At 55.8% G+C, this 22,258-nt stretch overlaps 1 protein-coding gene across 1 annotated transcript in view; it reads left to right on the plus strand.

The window, feature by feature from the left end:
• DCHS1 (dachsous cadherin-related 1) overlaps positions 1-21,606 on the plus strand; it is a 35,552-nt gene extending 13,946 nt beyond the window's left edge. The window contains exons 2-21 of the mRNA XM_037840175.1: positions 1,405-3,319; positions 9,109-9,297; positions 9,395-9,626; positions 9,715-9,951; positions 10,250-11,275; positions 11,493-11,686; positions 11,873-11,969; positions 12,069-12,226; positions 12,364-13,228; positions 13,312-13,551; positions 13,643-13,768; positions 14,398-14,607; positions 15,586-16,464; positions 16,589-16,702; positions 16,854-17,065; positions 17,155-17,309; positions 17,503-17,633; positions 17,749-18,032; positions 18,379-18,517; positions 18,849-21,606. Coding sequence (XP_037696103.1) covers positions 1,526-3,319; positions 9,109-9,297; positions 9,395-9,626; positions 9,715-9,951; positions 10,250-11,275; positions 11,493-11,686; positions 11,873-11,969; positions 12,069-12,226; positions 12,364-13,228; positions 13,312-13,551; positions 13,643-13,768; positions 14,398-14,607; positions 15,586-16,464; positions 16,589-16,702; positions 16,854-17,065; positions 17,155-17,309; positions 17,503-17,633; positions 17,749-18,032; positions 18,379-18,517; positions 18,849-21,460 — 9,894 coding nt within the window. The 5' untranslated portion in view covers positions 1,405-1,525 and the 3' untranslated portion in view covers positions 21,461-21,606. The remainder of the gene's footprint in view (positions 1-1,404; positions 3,320-9,108; positions 9,298-9,394; positions 9,627-9,714; positions 9,952-10,249; positions 11,276-11,492; positions 11,687-11,872; positions 11,970-12,068; positions 12,227-12,363; positions 13,229-13,311; positions 13,552-13,642; positions 13,769-14,397; positions 14,608-15,585; positions 16,465-16,588; positions 16,703-16,853; positions 17,066-17,154; positions 17,310-17,502; positions 17,634-17,748; positions 18,033-18,378; positions 18,518-18,848) is intronic.
• Positions 21,607-22,258: the final 652 nt, after the last annotated feature.

Here is a 22,258-nt window from a genome sequence, read left to right on the forward strand (position 1 = left end):
CCACAGCTGGATGGGGCGCATCTCCACGGAAACACTCAAAGAATTACAATCTAGTCAACACTGATAGGTCTGCCCACACAAGATTACATCAAAGATAATGGCGTTTTGGGGGACATAATACATTCCAACCAGCAGTCACTAAAGGCCTCCTTGGGGCTTTAGGCCTCATCCTTCTTGAACTTCAGCAGCAGTTGAAACCTTTGCCTGCCTTAAAGCACTGCCCTCCTCTCTGGCCAGTTAAGACTTCTTTGTCCAGCTGTTGGTTCAGGCCAGAAACCTGCCCATCATCGACTTCTTCCACTCCTTCACCCCCTCCCTTCAAGCAGTCATGAAGTCCTGCTGTTCCTACCTCCTGTACCTCCTGCACGTCTGTCCCTTTCTCTCCGTTTTCTTTGCTACCGCTCATCCGAGTCATCATCAAAGTTTGTCACAGTCTGGACTCCCCCAGGTGTCTCCCAACCAGCCTATCTGCATGTTTTTTGTTTTCCAAAGGGTAGCTACAGTGATATCAGCAAAATGTAAAAAAATATCATGTCTCTCCCTGCTTAAAATACTTTAGCGGCTCCCATTTGCCCTTAGGATAAAGTCAAAATCCTCAACATGGCTTATGAGGCCCTGCCTCATTTCATACCCTCTGCCCCTGGATTTCTACACACTGCTTCCATCTCCCTCCTCCGAACACTGGACTCTGGGCCCTAAGTGTTTCTTACTCAACTCTAGGCTCTAAGCCTTTCCACATTCTATTTGCTCCTCCGGACTGCTCTTCTCTCCTTCCTCTGTCTTCCCTGCTCTGCCCACCGTTGACTAGCAAGCACCTACTTGTGAGATCCTGACCGGACTGTCGCTTCCACAGAGAAGCTTGCCCTCACTCCCTAAGTAAGCCCCTCTTAACGCACTCGTGACTCCCTGCACTTTTTCTCAGGCCTCATCACACTTGTAATTGCTTTTTCAATTTCTGGACTGAAAGCTCCAGGAAAGCAGGATTGTTTCTTTTATTCACTGTCATATCCCCAGTGCCTCCACAGAGGAGGTGCTCAGTCTCTTGTTGAAGGGAGAGGGAAGTGGGGCTAAGGGAATATGTACATTTCTAGGACTGATACTCACCCCTTCCAGATTTGGTAACTGAAAAATAAGAAAGGAGTGATCCTATAGAGATGGAAGGATGGGAGGTTGAGGGCATGCAGACCTGAAAACTAGGAAGCAAAATAATCTACTGAGGGAGAGACCTGCCAAGGGAAAGACTGAAGCAGATGCTGAGGAACCTGGGGCCTGGGATGGGTGGGAGGCAGCACACAGGCCCTTCTGAGGGGCTGAACATGTCCAAGTCTTGGTGTAGCCAGGATTCCGGTCTTCCTAGACTGTTAACCCCTTTCCATGATCTTTTTTCTTCTGCTTTGCTCCCAGGTCAGAGAGCCTCTACTGGAGCCAGGGCCTGAGTTGGACCTGATCTGGAGCCTAAGATCAGTTTGGGCCCAGAGGCTGTTCTGGAGCCAGAGCCCCAGCCACAGCTGGAACTGCTCCTGCCATGCAGAAGGAGCCGGGCCTTGCCCCTTCCTGCACTGGCATGCAGAGCTCCAGGCCCCTCCCCCTGCTACTCCTGCGGCTGCTCCTTCTGCTGCTGGGAGCAGGGGTGCCAGGCACCCGGGGTCAGGCTGGGAGCTTGGACCTGCAGATTGATGAGGAGCAGCCAGCAGGCACACTGATCGGGGACATCAGCGCAGGGCTGCCGGCGGGCACGGCAGCACCTCCCATGTACTTCATCTCTGCCCAGGAGGGCAGCGGCGTAGGCACAGACCTGGCCATCGATGAGCACAGCGGGGTTGTCCGTACCGCCCGTGTCTTGGACCGTGAGCGGCGGGACCGCTACCGCTTCACGGCGGTCACTCCTGACGGTGCCACCGTGGAAGTTACAGTGAGAGTGGCCGACATCAATGACCACGCCCCGGCCTTCCCGCAGGCGCGGGCTGCCCTGCAGGTACCTGAGCACACAGCTCTTGGCACCCGCTACCCGCTGGAGCCTGCCCGTGATGCAGATGCTGGTCACCTAGGAACCCAGGGCTATGCACTGTCTGGTGATGGGGCTGGAGAGACCTTCCGGCTGGAGACACGCCCTGGTCCGGATGGGGCTCCGGTGCCCGAGCTGGTAGTTACCGGGGACCTGGACCGAGAGAACCGCTCACACTACATACTGCAGCTAGAAGCTTATGATGGTGGCTTGCCCCCTCGGAGGGCCCAGGCCCTGCTGGACGTGACACTGCTGGACATCAATGATCATGCCCCAGCCTTCAATCAGAGCCGCTACCATGCTGTGGTGTCTGAGAGCCTGGCCACAGGCAGTCCTGTCCTGCAGGTGTTTGCATCTGATGCTGATGCTGGTACCAATGGGGCTGTGACTTATGAGATCAACCGGAGGCAGAGTGAGGGGGACGAACCCTTCTCCATCGATGCACACACGGGGCTGCTGCGGCTGGAGCGGCCCCTGGACTTTGAGCAACGGCGGGTCCACGAATTAGTGGTGCAGGCGCGGGATGGTGGGGCTCATCCTGAGCTGGGCTCAGCCTTTGTGACTGTGCACGTGCGCGATGCCAATGACAACCAGCCCTCCATGACTGTCATCTTCCTGAGTGCAGACGGCTCCCCCCGAGTGTCCGAGGCGGCACCACCTGGCCAGCTCGTGGCTCGCATCTCTGTGTCAGACCCAGACGATGGTGATTTTGCCCATGTCAACGTGTCCCTGGAGGGTGGTGAAGGCCACTTTGCCCTAAGCACCCAGGACAGCGTCATCTACCTCGTGTGCGTGGCTCGGCAGCTGGATCGGGAGGAGCGGGATGCCTACAACTTGCGGGTTACTGCCACGGACTCGGGCACACCCCCACTGCGGGCTGAGGCTGCTTTTGTGCTGCATGTCACCGATGTCAATGACAACGCCCCTGCCTTTGACCGCCAGCTCTACCGACCTGAGCCTCTGCCTGAGGTTGCACTGCCTGGAAGCTTTGTGGTGCGGGTGACAGCACGGGATCCTGACCAGGGCAGCAATGGTCAGGTCACCTATAGCCTGGCCTCTGGCGCCCATGCCCACTGGTTCTCCATTGACCCCACCTCAGGCATCATCACCACTGCTTCCTCGCTGGACTATGAGTTGGAACCTCAACCACAGCTGATTGTGGTGGCCACAGATGGGGGCTTGCCCCCACTATCCTCCTCTGCCACAGTTAGTGTGGCCCTGCAAGATGTGAATGACAATGAGCCCCAGTTCCAGAGGACTTTCTATAATGCCTCACTGCCTGAAGGTACCCAGCCTGGGACCTGCTTTCTGCAGGTGGGTAGGCTCTGCACACAGCAGGATGCTGGTGGGAGTAGGAGTGGATCAGAGGGTCACAGGAGACCCCAGAACAGGAACCAAACCACACAGGTGTATCTGTTGATGGTGACTTATGCCAGAGGGTTCAGTCTGTGCAGAAGGGTAAGGGTTAATGAAGGAAGTGGCTAAGCAGGGTGCAAGAGCTGGGCCAGGTAATCCTTATTGAAGGAATTAAGATTGGATCTAGAGAAAAAAACATCTTTTGGTGTCAGAAAGTGAGAGAGACTCTCTGTAAAGTCTCAGAGCTATTCTAAGGTCAGAGTAGGAGATTCTGCACACCCATGTAGCTCCTATAGCCCAAGGGAGATGCCAGCATTTAAGGACTCCTCCATGCTTAGTCCACGGTGGGCCTATGCTGGAAGAAACCCCATCCCTGCCCCTGGAGCTGAGCCTTGACAGGAAACCTGGGCTCAAGCATGAGGATGAGAGATGACAAAAATCATCTGGTGAGATCCCAATGTCCAGAGCAGGAAGCCTCCTAGAGGAGGAGACAGGAGCTTAGACAGGCTGGGGGAGGAATGAACTGCCTGCAAGTCAGACCTGGTGGAGATGGAGGGAGCATGAAACTGGAGAGGCAGGTTGAGGCCACATTACAGAAGCCCTTGGACACCAAGCTCTGAGAGATTAGGACAAAGGGAGTCACAGAACTTCTTGGAGCTGGGGAAGGGCATGATCAGATCATTTATTAGGAAGCTAACTGGCTTTAAGGGTGAAGGGATGAGTTTGATCAGCTAATGAGTGATAGATCATTCCTTCATTAATCCATTCAAGAATTTACTTACCACTGTGAGCCTGGCACTACACAGGGCCCTGGGAACACTTAAAGGACTAGCAGACAATCCGTGTTCCCGGGAGGTCCCAGTCTACACAGAGATGCACCAGGAACAAGTGTTGCTATAGGCAACATATGAGTCGCTGTGGAACCCAGAGGAGGCAGAGTCTGAGTGGGAGGGGGCTGGGCCTGGAAAGACCAACAAGACTTTGCCAAATAGATGATATGGGGTGTGGGGAGGGGGGCTCCAGGCCTCCATGTGGAATCACCACAGTGTGCTCAGGGACTGCATTGTTCAGGTCAGCTTCAGCTGTGCTGATGAAAGACTTGGAGGTGATGATACAAGATAGGTAGGCAGGGCCAGATCACAAACTGTGACTTCAGGGAGCCGATAGGGGCTTGTTTGCCTTTTGGAAGGACTGTCTGGGCTGCTCTGTGGAGTGCAGCTACAGCAGGAGAGACTGGAGGCAGGGAAGCCTCTTGACTCAAGTCCACCAGATCCCTGTGCATCCCCTTAGGGGCTGCCTGCTGGCCTACTGCCTGGGCTTGGCTGACCCCCTGTCCTCGGGCTAGTCTCTGTGTATTTGCCTGCCTGCTGCTGTCCAGCTCCTACCACCCACTCTCCCATGTTTACTCTCCCTCCTGGCCCAGGACCAATGGGCTATGGCTTCCAAAATTCTTCCCTCCTCTCTAGTGCCTGAAGCAAGAGGGAAGCTCTCCAGGTGGTTTCCTGGAGTTTTTACTGTTAGTGACCACAGGGAAGCAGGGGGTAAAAATGACCACTTGGTTAATTCAACATGTATTTATCGAGTGTCTACTATAGGCCAGTTACTATATTAGAATACAGTAGTGAATGAGTCACTCCCCTACCTCATGGAGTTTGTAGTCTCCAGAGGAGATTCATGTGCAAAGAAACAGTTTCATTACAATAAGAAAAGTTCCATGATAGGAATATATATGAGGTACAGATAGGCTGAATAATGAATGTTTTCCCAAAGGAGGAACCCTTGAGCTGAGACTTGAAGGATGAGCAGGAGTTATAAGGGGACCAGAGAGGGGAAGGATTCCAAGCAGAGGTGACATGCACGAGGAGTGGGATGTCTACATGAGGTTCAGTATCTTTGGAATCGAAGATGTGGAAGATGACACTGCAGGGAGGCCAGACAGTGAAGAGCCAAGCCAAGCTAAGGAGTTTGAACTTCTTCTGTAGGGCACATTGAAGATTTATGAGTAGAAGAATAATATGATCAGATTTGCTTTCTCAAAAAATGTTTCTGATAGTCAGTGTAGAGCAATGGTTCTCAATTGGGGACAGTTTTCCTCCCAGAGGACAATTGGCAAAATCTAGAAACCTTTTTGATTGACATGACTGGCAGGAAGCTTCTGGCATCTAGTGGGTAGAGGCCAGGGATGCTGCTAAACATCCTAAAATGCACAGGACAGCTCCTACAACAAAGATTTATCCAGTCCAAAATGTCAATAGTGCTGAGGCTGGGTGCCTGGTATAGAGAGTGAATTGGAGAGAAAGATGCTAGAAGCAGGGAATTAAATAGTTCAGGGGGGAGAGGACATGGGCCTAAATCAGAAGAGTGATAATGGTGATGGAGAGGAATAGACAAATGGGGGAGATAACGGGGACTGACTGAATCCTGGTTGGTTGATATATCGGGTGAAGAAAAGGGAAGAACAGATTCCTGGCTTGAACAACTGTGTGGATGGAAGAGTCATTAAGAGCAGTTTGGAATGATCATGAGTTTAGTTTTGGACAAGTTGAATTTAAGGTGCCTGTGGGACGTCCTCTGTGGAGTTCTGGGGAGTTGTTGAGAGGCATCTGGATATACAAGTCTGGAGCTCAGAGGAGTGGTCCGGGTGGAAGTAGAGATGATGGCTGAAGCCATGGAAATGAGAGTGTAGGGTGAGGAGACCCCAAGGAAAGACTCCGGTGAATACAAGTATGTAAGAACAGGTAGAATAAGTGGAGGCTGAGGAAGGCTGGGGAGGGACAGAGCAGCGGAAGGAGAAGGAGAAGGAGGAGAGTGTTGTGTCAAGAAGTCAAAGCAGGAAGGACACCTGGGAAGGACTTCAGGATGGGGTGGATGCAGGAAGTTTGTGGTCTGGTAGGAATTTTAGAGAGTTCACAAATAAGACTCTTTCTTTTCTCTTTGAAATAGTGCATCTGCTGAGAGCTAGGGGAGGGCTGAGGTTGTCATAACTTGGAGGCAGAGTGGCAGAGGGAGCTGACCAAGGTTGGACGGTGAGGCAGGGCTGAGGGCCTGCTGAGAATAGAGATGGTGCTTTTGCAGTGGAACCCATGAGCAGGGACCGCACAGGCCAGGAAATTCACTTCTGCCTTGGTCATTTCCAGTCAATGGCCCCTGTGTCTTTGGAGGTCACTTCCTGACAACTTCCCCTGACCACTATTTATTGCTTTCTTCCTGCAGCGAGTCAGAGGGCAAAGGTCTTTAACAGCTTCTGGAGATGGTGCTGCAGCTGGGCTGCTGCCTGCCCAGATTGATGTAGGGGGTAGTTTGTCTCCTGGGATATCCGGGCCCATAGCCACAGCAAAGAGTTGGAACAGGAGCTGTTTCCAGGGTTCAGCCATAGTAGGGTCTTAGTGTCTCCTGGGAGGGTAAACAATGGCACAAATCACTTTTGCCAAGGGCCTGGGCAACAATCAGAAGTCCTTGGGCAGCTTTCTCTCTCTGAACATTTTTCTGGCTAAGAAAGGGGAATTCTCTAACTTCCTCTTGCAGCGTATCCACAAGGAGCATTTTGTCACATGCTAATGCAGTCAGCACCAGCTAACCCACTATTGAGGGCCTAATGTACACCCAATGTTTAAAACTTAGCTTGAAAGAAGTTTTTGTTATAAGGCAGGGAAATCAAAATGTCTGTTTATCAGTCAGCAGGTATGCATTCAGCTTCTGCTGAGTACCTGGCCCTGTCCAAGGCTCAAGAGCTCTCAGAATGGTATCTTCTGCTGACCTGGCTCCTAAATGGTCAGAGGCCCATGACACTGGTGTTCAATCTTTCAACTTTTCCTGAACCAGTCTGGGAGATGGCTGGAAATTAACCAGGAAAGCCTTCCCCTACTTCTTAGGGAAGAATTATTGTTTGGGGAGCCCTCATGAATTATTGTTCCACTGACCTTCAGTTCTCTCTCTCACACTCTCAATGCTATCCCTCTGGAAGGCTGGCTTGGGAGGTGAAGGGACGCTAACAGTGCATGAGCCACAGCCATAAATCCATAGTGCAGACCCTATGGTGCAGATCCCAGTATCAGATCACACTGTGCAATGATCAAATCGATAAACATCACATCTCTAGCATCATTCTCATTTCAGTTAGTTAAATACTTTCTTCTTGGGTTGATTATGAGACTTGGTGATGGTATTAACTTCCTGTGATCCACCTGGAATTTGAAGTCACAGCCTCAGCATTCTTCTTTGTATCTATTTATGAATCTGCCTCACTCTTTTCATGGGGTTCATTGGGAGCAAGGGTATATCTCTTGGTCACAGCTATATGCCCAGCCTTAGCATGCAGGCTATTGGAGGTATTGCTCAGGAGTGTTTGTCGAATGAAGGAAAGAGTGAAAACTCAAGCCTTGCCCTGGAACAGCAGGCACACTCATAGGGAGACCAGCCTTTGCAGACTTAAAACCATCATCATTCAATAAAAATGTACTGAACTCCCACTGGGGGTCAGGCAGGCCCTGTGCCGGGCATTGAGGTACAGTGAACAAGACAACCCAGTCTCTGCTCTCACAGTCCAGCCACTGGAATTCAGGGCAGGCAGATCAGTGTCAGAGCACACAGTTTGGTGGAGGTAGAGGAGAGAGGACCTGTCCATGGCCAGAGGTAGGGGAGGCTTCACAGGGAAGGACTCCAGAAAGAAGCTGGGGGTGGGTGGTATACCAGGCAGAGGTACCAGTGTGCACAAAATGGACCCAAAGGCACGAAAGCATGATATAGTTGAAAAATTGACAGTTGTTCAGCATGGCTGGAGCCTTTGGTGCTGAGGGGAAGTGATGAGAAATCAGGCTGAAGAGTTGATCAGGCAGGTTCTCATGGATCAGGGAAAGACAGGAGCTTGATTGTGGCCATCCAAGGAGAGACCATAGATGCAGAAGAAGTTGGGTAGAGGAGGAGGAAACCAAGAAGTGTGATGTCGCAGAACCAAATAGACTATTTCAAGGAGGAAAGGGTCTGTAATGGAAAATGTACATTTGATTTAACAGTTTGAAGAAACACTGGCAACCTTAGCAAAAGCAGTTTCACTTACTGGGTTGGGAAATGCAGGAAAGGAGTCAGTGAATATAGTGAGAAATTTAGCTTTGAATGTGAGTAGAGACAGGGCATCAACTGGAAAGAGATGTAAGACCCAGGGAGGTTTTTAAGTGTTGTTTATGGGGTGTCAAGTGAAGAGGGAGAGGGTGGAGCTACAGAAGAGAGGGGCTAGTCAACAGTGTGATGTCCCCTAAAAGAAAGGAGAACATGGGATCTTTAACACTGGAGAGGGGTTGACCCTGATAGGACAGAAACTTGCTCCATTCCACAGGAGGGAAGGAATGAATAGATGGGAGCAAGTGCAGATAGATGTGTGGATCTGGTGGTGGGAAGTGGAGAAAATTCATATTCTGAGTGTTGACCAGTTGTTCTACCAGAGCCTGAAGACAGCAGACGTCGAACACCCAAATATCTCTGACATCTGTACCCTCCTCCCACCACCTGCATACAGTACATATATTTGAGGAATAGGCTGGGCTGGGGGTGTGGGTGGCTCTCACTTATTAACCCTCAATGGTAAAAGTCTGGGCTAGGGTTGAGTTTTGGCCATGTCCTAGTGTTCCCTCCGCTGTGCCCATCATCCTGATGGGCATGAGTTGCCCTCAGGCCTGCTCCTCCTAATTGCCACTTGCCTTTGGCCTTTCTGGCCAAAAGAGGGGGCATCACTCACTCCAGCCTCTTTCCAGGTGACAGCCACAGACGCGGACAGTGGCCCATTTGGCCTCCTCTCTTATTCCTTGGGTGCTGGGCTGGGGGCCTCGGGGTCTCCCCCGTTCCGCATTGATGCCCACAGTGGGGATGTGTGCACAACCCGGACTTTGGACCGTGACCAGGGACCTTCAAACTTCGACTTCACAGTGACAGCTGTGGATGGGGTGAGTTGGCAGACCATGGGCAGGTAAGGGAGCTGGTGGAGGGCAGTGATCAGGGCCAACCAAGGCCCACCTGACCTGTGGCTGCCTGTCCCGACAGGGAGGCCTCAAGTCCATGGTATATGTGAAGGTGTTTGTGTCGGATGAGAATGACAACCCACCTCAGTTTTATCCTCGGGAGTATGCTGCCAGTCTGAGTGCCCAGAGTACACCAGGCATGGCGGTGCTGAGGGTGCGTGCCCATGACCCTGACCAGGGGACCCATGGGCGGCTCTCCTACCACATCCTGGCTGGCAATAGCCCACCGCTCTTTGCCTTGGATGAGCATTCAGGTGAGACTCCTCCCAATCCCTGGTCGTGCCCCCAGTGCCCCTCTTCCCATCCTTTGCTGTTTCCTTATACTTCCTTGTTTCTTCCCAGGGCTACTGTCAGTGGCCTGGCCTTTGGCCAGATGGGCCAACTCTGTGGTGCAGCTGGAGATCGGGGCCCAGGATGGAGGGGGCCTGCAGGCAGAACCCAATGCCCGAGTCAACATCAGCATTGTGCCTGGAACCCCCATACCGCCTGTATTTGAACAACTACAGTATGTCTTTTCTGTGTCAGAAGATGTGGCACCAGGCACCAGTGTGGGCGTAGTCCAGGCACACAACCCACCAGGTATCATTTAGCATTATACCCACTTGGTGCCATACCCAGATATCCCAATGTAGTCCTAAAGCAATCATCTCAAGGTACCCTGGAGTATCATACCACAGACAGCCCCAGTGCAAAACACTCTGGTACCAGCCCCCAACACGCTTGGGCATGGTGCAGGCACACTGGTCCACATACTCCCACTAATAATTTGAAAGGCACAGGTATGGGCAGAACCCAGCCTCTCTTGAGATCAGAGTCTGGGCACCAAATGAGTAGGTCCCCTCTACCTTTTTCCTGACTCTTCTCTCCTTCTCCCCAGGCCGCTTGGGACCTGTGACCCTTGCCCTATCAGGCGGGGATCCCCAGGGACTCTTCTCCCTAGATGGGGCCTCAGGACTGTTACAGACACTTCGCCCTCTGGACCGGGAGCTGCTGGGACCAGTGCTGGAGCTGGAGGTGCGGGCAGGCCGTGGGGCACCCCCAGCTTTCGCTGTGGCTCGGGTCCGTGTGCTGCTGGATGATGTGAATGACAATACCCCTGCCTTCCCTGCACCTGAAGACACAGTGTCGCTGCCACCAAGCACTGCCCCAGGGACCCCCATCTATACACTCCGGGCTCTGGACCCTGATGCAGGTGTTAACAGTCGAGTCACCTTTGCCCTTCTTGCTGGAGGCGGTGGGGCCTTCAATGTGGACCCCACCACAGGCCATGTACGGCTGGTAGGACCTCTGGGGCCCCCAGGGGGACCAGCGTATGATCTGGAGCTGGAGGCCCGGGATGGGGGCTCCCCACCACGCACCAGCCGCTTTCGACTAAGGGTAGTGGTGCAGGACTTGGGGACCCATGTGCTGGCTCCCCGCTTTGACAGCCCTACCTATCGTGTGGATCTACCCTCAGGTACCGCCCCAGGAACTCAGGTTCTGCAAGTGCATGCCCGAGCACCTGATGGGGGCCCTGTCACCTACCACCTAGCTGCAGATGGGACAAGTAGTCCCTTTGGCCTGGAACCACAGAGTGGGTGGCTATGGGTCCGGGTAGCACTCGACCGTGGGGCCCAGGAGTTGTACACACTGAAGGTAATGGCAGTGTCTGGGTCCAAAGCTGAGATGGGGCAGCAGACAGGCACAGCCACTGTGAGGGTCAGCATCCTCAACCAGAATGACCACAGTCCCCGCTTGTCTGAGGAGCCCACCTTCCTAGCTGTGGCTGAGAATCAGCCCCCAGGGACCAGTGTGGGCCGTGTCTCTGCCACTGACCGAGACTCAGGCCCCAATGGACGTCTGACCTACAGCCTGCGACAGATGTCAGAAGACAGCAAAGCCTTCCGCATCCATCCACAGACTGGTGAGCAGTAGGACCCAAATTCTGAGACCCCACAGTCTCATCCCCAGATAAGATCCCCAACCCCCAGCCTAGACACCAGCTATGAGGCCCAGGACTAGGCCTGGAGTTTAGCCCCAGCATTCCCTCCCACACTTCCCAAACCCCAGCTTCTCAGCTGCAGGCCTCAGGCTCTGCGTCCTTCACTTTTCCATACGTGATCTCCATCCTGCACTTCTAGGAGAAGTGACCACACTCCAAACCCTGGACCGCGAGCGGCAGAGCAGCTACCAGCTCCTGGTGCAGGTGCAGGATGGGGGAAGCCCACCCCGCAGCACCACAGGCACCGTGCACATTGCAGTGCTCGACCTCAATGACAACAGCCCCACCTTCCTGCAGGCTTCAGGGGCTGCTGGTGGCGGCCTCCCCATACAGGTGTGTGAAATGGCAGTACTCAGAGTGGGACAGGTGGGTCTCCCCACAGAGCTGTAGGTGTAGAGACGGGTGAGTGCTGTGGAGAACAAAGAAGGGATTCTGCCTGCATGTAGGAGAGGAAGACTCAATCCCGAGTTGTCTCAAGAACAGGAGGAGACAACTATAGATGAGCTGTGTTTCCAACAGGTACCAGACCGTGTGCCTCCAGGAACTCTGGTGACAACTCTGCAGGCCAGGGATCCAGATGAGGGGGAGAACGGGACCATCCTGTACACGCTAACGGGTATGGGATGAAGAGAAGAGAGTTGGCGGGTGATAGCATGCCCCTGTGGCCTGCCAGCCTCTGGGGCTTCAGCATCACCCTTCCTCTACCCATCTCCAGGTCCTGGCTCAGAGCTCTTCTCGCTGCACTCTCACTCTGGGGAGCTGCTCACAGCAGCACCCCTGATCCGAGCCGAGCGGCCCCACTACGTGCTGACCGTAAGCGCTCACGACCAAGGCAGCCCTCCTCGAAGCGCCAGCCTCCAGCTGCTGGTGCAGGTATGGCTGCCCTTCCTACAGCCTGCCCACTTCCCCTTCGCGGCTGCTGTGGACCCCCTCCAGTAGCTCCAGCTTCATGGGAGACGCGTGATCTTTTACACAAGTTCTGTTTTCTTCCTCCTTCCCTTCCACAACAGGTGCTTCTCTCTTCTCGCTCCGCCGAGCCCCAGCCGGATCCTGCTGAGCCGGACCCGGCGGCGCCGGTGCCTGTGGTGCTGACCGTGACCGCAAACGAGGGGCTGCAGCCCGGTTCCCTGTTGGGCTCGGTGGCGCCGCCAGAGGCGGCGGGAGTGGGCGCACTCACCTATACACTGGTGGGCGGTGCCGACCCCGAGGGCACCTTCGCGCTGGACGCGGCCTCAGGGCGTCTGTACCTGGCGAGACCCCTGGACTTCGAGGCGGGCCCGGCGTGGCGCGCGCTCACAGTGCGCGCCGAGGGGGCGGGAGGAGCGGGCGCGCGGCTGCTGCGAGTCCAGGTACGCGTGCAGGACGAGAACGAGCATGCGCCCGCCTTTGCGCGCGACCCGCTGGCGCTGGCGCTGCCCGAAAACCCGGACCCTGGCGCCGCGCTGTACACGTTCCGCGCGTCGGACGCCGACGGCCCAGGTCCCAACAGCGACGTGCGCTACCGCCTACTGCGCCAGGAGCCGCCCGTGCCCGCGCTTCGCCTGGACGCGCGCACCGGGGCGCTCAGCGCTCCTCGCGGCCTGGACCGGGAGAACACACCCGCGCTGCTGCTGCTGGTTGAAGCGACCGACCGGCCCGCCAACGCCAGCCGCCGCCGCGCAGCGCGCGTCTCCGCGCGCGTATTCGTCACCGATGAGAATGACAATGCGCCGGTCTTCGCCTCGCCTTCACATGTGCGCCTCCCTGAGGATCAGCCAACTGGGCTTGTGGCACTGCACGTCGTAGCCCGGGACCCGGACCTGAGCGAGGCCGCACGCGTATCCTATCGCCTGGCAGCTGGCGGGGACGGCCACTTCCGGCTACATTCCAGCACTGGTGAGAGCTGAGCCTGGGATAGGGGTGAGGAGAATACTGATATGGAAGGAGTGTTGAGGTTTCCTTCCAACCTGCCTATTTAGGAGCACTGTCGGTGGTGCGGCCCTTGGACCGCGAGCAGCGAGCTGAACACGTATTGACCGTGGTGGCTTCAGACCATGGTTCCCCGCCGCGCTCAGCCACGCAGCTCCTAACTGTCAGTGTTGCCGACGTCAATGACGAGGCACCAGCTTTCCAGCAGCAGGAGTACAGGGTCCTCTTGCGCGAGAACAGCCCACCTGGCACATCTCTGCTCACTCTGCAGGCAACCGACCCAGACCTGGGTAAGTCCTGGGAGATGAATTGAGAGGGATGGACTGGGGCAAGCAAAGGTATACTTAGCCTCTGATCTCTTCCTATGTTTCCCTTCCTCAGGAGCCAATGGACAAGTGACTTATGGAGGCATCTCTGGAGAAAGCTTCTCTCTAGACCCAGACACTGGAGTTCTCACAACTCTTCGGGCCCTGGATCGGGAGGAGCAGGAGGAGATCAACCTGACAGGTACAGGATGACAGGACCACAAGAGTGCAAGGAGTTGAAAGCAACAGTGTTACATGGGCAAAACGCCCAACGTGCTACTTTCTAGAAGTTTCCACCTATTACAACACAGCTCCTGTTAAATTTTTGGACCCTTTTTGAAAGTAAAGAGTTTGGCAGGGTGCATGGTGAACTGACATCAAGGCTATCACCATCTTGACCACACAAACTCTCAAATGCATGTCACAGCTATCCCAAGACTCTCTCAGGTTACACTACAGCCATTTAACAGGAAGGCATACTGATAATGAGTGTCAGAGAGGTTAAGTGACTTGCTCAAGCTAACACAGCTTAGAAGTGGCAGGGGTGAGACTCAAACCCAGATTTTTTGATACCTCATTTAGTGCCTTTTCTGTCACACCACCACCAATCCAGGACACATGTTGCATGCACAAAGGATTGGTGGGGAGGGGGACATTTTCAGACACATTCAAATTTACATGTGCAAACTTGTGAGTGCCTGGGGGGTATGGAAAGATGGACATTTTCTGCTTTGTGTATGCACCTGGTGAACAAGTGTAAGCATTAATGCAGTGTGGGTTTCCCTGTGGGATGGGAGCAGGCTAGAGCTCATTGACTTTGCTTTCCCACAGCGTATGCCCAGGACAGGGGCTCACCCACCTTGTTGACCCATGTCACAGTGCGGGTGGCTGTGGAGGATGAGAATGACCATGCCCCAACCTTTGGGAGTACCCACCTCTCCCTGGAGGTCCCTGAGGGCCAGGAACCCCAAACTCTTACCACACTGCGGGCCTCTGACCCTGATGTGGGAGCCAATGGGCAGCTGCAGTACCGCATCCTGGGTAAGAACTGTCCCATATCCACTAACTCAGCACCCACTTGCCCAGTTCTTGTCCTCTTCTTGCTCCTTGTTGACTTATGTCAACCTCAGTCAGTGTGTCTGGGTCTGCTTCCCCCCACCTCTGCCTTCCACTTCTTTTTTCTTTCATGCATGTATCTGTGTCTCTGGGTATCTCTTTCTATGCCTCTCCAACTCTTTAGCTCCCCCTATGTCTCTGTTTTTAGCTTCCTGTTTCTTTTCTTGTCCTCCCTCATGCATCTATCCCTGTAGTGCAGTTATTTTCAAACATTTTTGTCTCAGAACCTCTTAACACTCTTAAAAATTATTGAGAATCCCAAAGAGCTTTTGTGTGTGCAGCTTCTATCAATCAATATTTATTGTATTAGATATTAAAACTGAGAAAAAAAATTTTATAGCATTGCAGTGAAGTCCACTTCTTGCCATATTTCTGCATAGGCATAAGGACACAAAATTTTTGAATAACGACTGCACAATAATGAGATTGCAGAGATTATAGCAGGTATAACTGAAGGTAGCCAGTAAAAGCACAAACTGGGTGAATCTCTGGAAACACGTATTTGTGCTCTAAACCTACTAGAGTTTTTCTAGAATACACAATACATAAGCACACATTCCAATAATACATCACGTCATGTAGCATCTAGGAAACTCCACTGCATAATTGTGAAATACTAAGAATGAAAAGGGCATATAATGTCCTAGTATTACTATGAAAATAGCTTTAAAATCATGGACTCCCCGAAAGGGTCTCAGAAGTTCTTAGGGGTCTCTAGACCACACTCTGAAAATAGTGCTTTATAATATCTTTCTTTACTTCCTGGGGTTTCTCTCTTTTCCTTCATCTTTTTCTTTGTCTATTTCTGTTGCTCTACTTTTCTCCCAATTCCTCTCTCCCTCCCTTTCTCTCTACGGTTCACTGTAAATCACCCCTGCCCCCATGGGCTGCCCTTCTCTGCAGATGGGGACACGTCAGGAGCCTTTATCCTAGACGTAGCTTCTGGAGAGTTCGGCACCATGAGGCCTCTAGACCGGGAGGTGGAGCCAGCATTCCAGCTGCAGATAGAGGCCCGGGACGGGGGCCAGCCAGCTCTCAGTGCCACTCTGCTTGTGACAGTGACAGTGCTGGATGCCAATGACCATGCTCCAGCCTTCCCTGTGCCAGCCTACTCTGTGGAGGTGCCTGAGGATGCTCCCGCAGGGACCTTGCTGCTGCAGCTACAGGCTCATGACCCTGATGCGGGGGCCAATGGCCGTGTGACCTACTACCTGGGCGCGGGTACAGCAGGCGCCTTCCTGCTAGAGCCAGGCTCTGGGGAACTGCGCACAGCTACAGCCCTGGACCGAGAGCAGTGTCCCAGCTATGCCTTCTCCGTGAGCGCAGTGGATGGTGCAGCTGCTGGGCCTCTGAGCACCACAGTGCCTGTCACCATCACTGTGCGTGACGTCAATGACCATGCACCCACCTTCCCTGCCAGTCCCCTGCGGCTGCGCCTGCCTCGCCCAGGCCCCAACCTCAACACCCCCACCCTGGCTTTGGCCACACTACGTGCTGAAGACCGTGATGCTGGTGCCAATGCCTCCATCCTGTACCGGCTGGCAGGCACACCACCACCTGGCACCACTGTGGACTCTTACACTGGTGAAATCCGTGTGGCCCGCTCCCCTGTAGCCCTGGGACCCCAGGATCGTGTCCTCTTCATCGTGGCCACTGACCTTGGCCGTCCAGCTCGCTCTGCCACTGGCGTGGTCATTGTTGGGCTGCAGGGGGAGTCTGAGCGTGGACCCCGCTTTCCCCGAGCTAGTAGCGAGGCTGTGCTCCGAGAGAATGCACCCCCAGGTAGGTCTCCAAACACGTCTCTCAGCTTTGTGTCCCTGCATGGGCTGGGGCTACACACTGAAAATGTCCCTCAAGCTCCCCCAGTCTGGTGCTCACAGTCCATCCAATACTGTTCTCTCTGCAGGGACTCCCGTTGTCTCTCCCAAGGCTGTCCATGTGGGGGGCTCTAATGGACTGATCACCTATAGCATTCTCAGTGGGAATGAAAGAGGAACTTTCTCCATCCAGCCTAGTACAGGTAAGGGGCAGGAGCAAGGGGCTCGATGAGGAGACAGGTTCTTTGGGACAGAGGAGACTGATGGGGGAGGGCTGCCTTGAGTGAGGGGCCTGAGAGGGAGGCTCTAGGGTAAGCAAGGAGGCTGTTACCAATGCATTCTGCCTCCCCCCAGGTGCCATCACAGTCCGCTCAGCAGACGGGTTAGACTTTGAGGCAAACCCACGGCTGCGACTGGTGCTACAGGCAGAGAGTGGAGGAGCCTTTGCCTTCTCAGTTCTGACCCTCACCCTACAGGATACCAATGACAATGCTCCCCGCTTCTTGCGGCCCCACTATGTGGCTTTCCTGCCTGAGTCCCGGCCATTGGAGGGGCCCCTGCTGCAGGTGTGGAGTGTGATGGGAGGATGGGAACAGGGGCTGACTGGACTTGTCTGTGGCCAGACCAGTGCCTAGCAGCCTCCTACCCTCACCAGGTAGAGGCAGATGACCGGGATCAAGGCTCTGGTGGACAGATCTCCTACAGTCTGGCCGCCTCCCAGCCAGCACGGGGATTATTCCACGTGGACTCAGCCACAGGCACTATCACTACCACAGCCATCCTGGACCGTGAGATCTGGGCCGAAACACGGTGAGGCCTGGCCCCACAGTGCCCAAGACCCCATCTGGGTCCGCCCAGTTCCAAGCCCTGCCCTGAGTCTCCCTCAAACCCTAGGCCAGGCCCTGAGTTCCCTCCAGCCCCAAGCTCTGCCCTGAGTCCTCCTGGCCCTACCCAGGTTTCCCCCTTATCCCTGGGCCCCTCCCTGATTGTGCTCTGTGTCCAGGCTCGTACTGATGGCCACAGACCGAGGAAGCCCAGCCCTGGTGGGCTCAGCTACCCTGACAGTGATGGTCATCGACACCAATGACAACCGCCCCACCATCCCCCAGCCCTGGGAGCTCCGAGTGCCCGAAGGTGAGGGCTGGGTTAAGTGAGAGGTACAAAGGTGGCAGGGAGGCCCCATTTCCCTACCCTGGGGCTCCAGGGGTGCCTTGGACCACACCAGACACCTTTATCCTGTGTGTTACAGATGCACTGTTGGGCTCAGAGATTGCACAGGTAACAGGGAATGATGTCGACTCGGGACCAGTGCTGTGGTATGTGCTGAGTCCATCTGGGCCCCAGGATCCCTTCAGCATTGGCCGCTACGGGGGCCGTATCTCCCTCATGAGCCCTCTAGACTTCGAGCAGCGTGACCACTACCACCTGCAGCTGCTGGCGCATGACGGGCCTCACGAGGGCCGTGCTAACCTCACAGTGCTCGTGGAGGATGCCAATGATAACACACCTGCCTTCTCCCAAAGTCTCTACCAGGTACTGTCATCCCCGGACAGCTGCACACCTGGGCCCAGGATTGTTCCATTTGGATGGAAATGATCAGGCTAGAAGCAGCTGGGGTGGACTGGACTTTAGAGCTGGCCTGGGGACGGGAAGGCCCCATCTCAGAGCAGCCTCTCTAAGTCTCATGAACTGTGTCCAGGTTCTGCATCCTGTGCCCAGAAACGGGGGAAGGTGGGCAGTTCTCATTCAAATGCTGAGGAGTATGGGCTCCAAGCTGGATTCCGAGTGGGCCTCGTGGAACTGAGCTCCAGATCGCAGGCTGGGTGGGCAGCAGGGCAGCTGGACACCTTGGCAGTGAACACTTTTCTTCACACCCCAGGTGACTCTACTTGAGCATACGCCCCCAGGCAGTGCCATCCTCTCCGTCTCTGCCACTGACCGGGACTCGGGTGCCAATGGTCACATCTCCTACCACCTGGCGTCCCCAGCTGAGGGCTTCAGTGTCGATCCCAACAACGGTGCGTCTTTCCTGGGGTCTGACCCCTAATTTTTTACTGTGTCAGGCCATATTCTGACCTCTTTCCTAGAACTTACTGCCCAAAATCTTGAACTCCTGTGTCTCTGACCCGGGGAGGATATTTTCTCCTCTCTGACTTTTATAAGCCTTTTAAGTCTAGAAGTTGCTCCCTGAGTTTTGAGGCCTGGATGCCATTCCGTGATCTCACAGCACTGAGGCCACTCCCTGGAGTCTGACCTCAGAGGCTGTTTCCTAGACTCTGAAGGTTCACTTCCTGCTCCCCCACAGCCTCTGCTGAATGCCTGTCTCTCTCCATTCCCTTCTCATTTTAGGGACCTTGTTCATGACAGCGGGAACAGTGGCCTTTGGCCATGAGGGGTCAGGAGTGGTGGACATGGTGCTGGAAGCACGAGACCATGGGGTGCCAGGCCGGGCAGCACGAGCCACAGTGCATGTGCAGCTGCAGGACCAGAACGACCACGCCCCAAGCTTCACTTTGCCACACTACCGTGTGGCTGTGACTGAGGATCTGCCCCCTGGCTCCACCCTGCTCACCCTGGAAGCCACAGATGCCGACAGAAGCCGCACCCATGCCGCTGTGGACTACAGCATCGTCGGTGGCAACCGGGGCCAAGTCTTCCAGCTGGAACCCCGGCTGGCTGAGGCTGGGGAGGGTGGTGGACCAGGTCCCCAGACTCTGGGCTGCCTGGTGCTGCTTGAGCCTCTGGACTTCGAGAGCATGACCCAATACAATCTGACCGTGGCTGCCACTGACCGGGGACAGCCACCCCTCAGCTCAGCTGTGCCAGTCACCGTCACCGTGCTAGATGTCAACGACAACCCACCTGTCTTCACCCAAGCATCCTACCGTGTGGCAGTCCCTGAAGACACGCCTGTTGGAGCTGAGCTGCTGCATGTGGAGGCCTCCGATGCTGACCCTGGCCCTCATGGCCTCGTGCGCTTCACCGTCAGTTCAGGCGACCCTTCGGGGCTTTTTGAGTTGGATGAGGGCTCGGGTGCCTTGCGTCTGGCCCACCCCCTGGACTGTGAGACCGAGGCCCGACACCAGCTTGTAGTGCAGGCTGCTGACCCGGCCGGGGCACACTTTGCTCTGGCACCCGTGGTAATCGAGGTCCAAGATGTGAATGACCATGGCCCAGCCTTCCCTCTGAGCTTGCTCAGCACCAGCCTGGCCGAGAACCAGCCCCCAGGCACTCTTGTCACCACCCTGCACGCAATTGATGCAGATGCTGGGGCTTTCGGGAGGCTCCGCTACAGCCTGTTGGAGGCCGGGCCAGGAACTGAGGGTCGAGAGGCTTTCGCACTGAACAGCTCAACAGGAGAGTTGCGGGCACGAGTGCCCTTTGACTATGAGCACACAGGAAGCTTCCGGCTGCTGGTGGGTGCTGCTGATGCAGGAAATCTCTCCGCCTCAGTCACTGTGTCAGTGCTGGTGACGGGTGAGGATGAGTATGACCCTGTGTTCTTGGCTCCAGCTTTCCACTTCCAAGTGCCAGAAGGTGCCCGGCGTGGCCACAGCCTGGGTCACGTGCAGGCAACAGACGAGGATGGAGGTGCTGATGGCCTGGTGCTTTATTCTCTTGCCACCTCTTCCCCCTATTTTGGCATCAACCAGACTACAGGTGCCCTGTACCTGCGGGTGGACAGCCGGGCACCGGGCAGTGGGACGGGTACCTCTGGGGGTGGGTCCCGGACCCGGCGTGAGGCACCGCGCGAGTTGAGGCTGGAGGTGGTGGCACGGGGCCCACTGCCGGGTTCCCGGAGTGCCACGGTACCTGTGACTGTGGATATCACCCACACTGCCCTGGGCCTGGCGCCTGACCTCAACCTGCTGCTGGTGGGGGCTGTGGCAGCCTCCTTGGGGGTTGTGGTGGTGCTTGCCCTGGCAGCCCTGGTCCTGGGGCTGGTGCGAGCACGAAGCCGCAAGGCTGAGGCGGCTCCTGGCCCAATGTCACAGTCTGCGCCCCTGGCCAGTGGTTCTCTGCAGAAGCTGGGCCGGGAGCCACCCAGCCCACCACCTTCAGAGCACCTGTATCACCAGACTCTGCCCAGCTATGGTGGGCCAGGAGCTGGGGGACCCTATCCCCGTGGTGGCTCCCTGGACCCTTCACACTCAAGTGGCCGAGGCTCAGCAGAAGCTGCAGAAGATGACGAGATCCGCATGATCAATGAGTTCCCCCGTGTGGCCAGTGTGGCCTCCTCCCTGGCTGCCCGGGGCCCTGATTCCGGCATCCAGCAGGATGCAGACGGGCTGAGCGACACATCCTGTGAGCCACCCGCCCCTGACACCTGGTATAAGGGCCGCAAGGCAGGGCTGCTGCTGCCAGGTGCAGGAGCCACTCTGTACCGAGAGGAGGGACCCCCGGCCACCACCACAGCGTTCCTTGGGGGCTGTGGTCTGAGCCCTGCACCCACGGGGGACTATGGCTTCCCAGCAGATGGCAAACCCTGCGTGGCGGGCGCACTGACGGCCATTGTGGCTGGCGAGGAAGAGCTCCGTGGCAGCTATAACTGGGACTACCTGCTGAGCTGGTGCCCTCAGTTCCAGCCACTGGCCAGTGTCTTCACAGAGATTGCTCGGCTCAAGGATGAAGCTCGGCCATGTCTCCCAGCTCCCCGAATTGACCCCCCACCCCTCATTACTGCTGTGGCCCACCCAGGAGCCAAGTCTGTGCCCCCCAAGCCAGCCAGCACAGCCGCAGCCCGGGCCATCTTCCCACCAGCCTCTCACCGCTCCCCTATCAGTCATGAAGGCTCCCTGTCCTCAGCGGCCATGTCCCCCAGCTTCTCGCCCTCGCTATCTCCGCTGGCTGCTCGCTCACCCGTTGTCTCGCCATTTGGAGTGGCTCAGGGCCCCTCAGCCTCGGCCCTCAGCACAGAATCCAGCCTGGAGCCACCTGAGGACACAGAGCTGCACATCTAGCTGTGGCCCAGGCTGGGCCCCGACCTGGGATGCGCACAGTATCCCCAATGCAGGCCCCACTCTGAGCCTGCCCTGGGCAGCCTCGGACCATGATTGGCCACAGAGGAGGAGGCCACCCCCAGGCCCTAGCTCCCCATCCCAAACTCCTCCAGTGGGCGCAGGTTCCACCTCTTCCCAGCCCCTCAGAGCACCAGCACCACAGAGGCCTGTTGGGACACTCACCTGGGGCCAGATCCAGTGTGGGGAGAAACATGGAGGAGGCAGCAGCCCTGGGTTCTCCTCAGTGAGGGCTTCCTCCTCTGCGCCAGAGCCCCAGGATGGAGCTGATACTTTATTTATTGGGGGGTGGGGGAGATCCCTTCAACCGATTTGGGCCCACTTCCTTTGGGTTCCACTGACACCCCTGCCCCTGCCCAGAACCAAGTGCCAATTCTCACTCTGGAGCCTTAATAAACTGCAGTTTGTACCCAGCCTCCGGCTCTGCTCTCTGGGGGCTGTAGGGGGCTGGGGAATGACTGGAAATCACCTGGCACAAAGTTTTGAGCACCTGAGGAAGCAAAGAGAGGTGGTGGACATGAGGGGCTTCTAGGGTGGGGATAGTGTTGGTTGCTCAGCAGTTAGCCTGAGGCTGACCATCCCTCTGTACAGTCCACCTTTCCCCTGAGGTGGGCAGGTGGACTGAGAGCAAAGCAGCTTGCAGAGGGAAGGGCTGGGTGGGAGGGATCTTGGGGATGATAATCTCCAGGTCTGAGGGTCTTAAAGGGGATGGGGGCAGATAGGAGAGCAGCCAAGTGGTTT

The sequence above is a fragment of the Choloepus didactylus genome, chromosome 6 (assembly GCF_015220235.1).
Source record: "Choloepus didactylus isolate mChoDid1 chromosome 6, mChoDid1.pri, whole genome shotgun sequence".
NCBI lineage: Eukaryota > Metazoa > Chordata > Mammalia > Pilosa > Megalonychidae > Choloepus > Choloepus didactylus.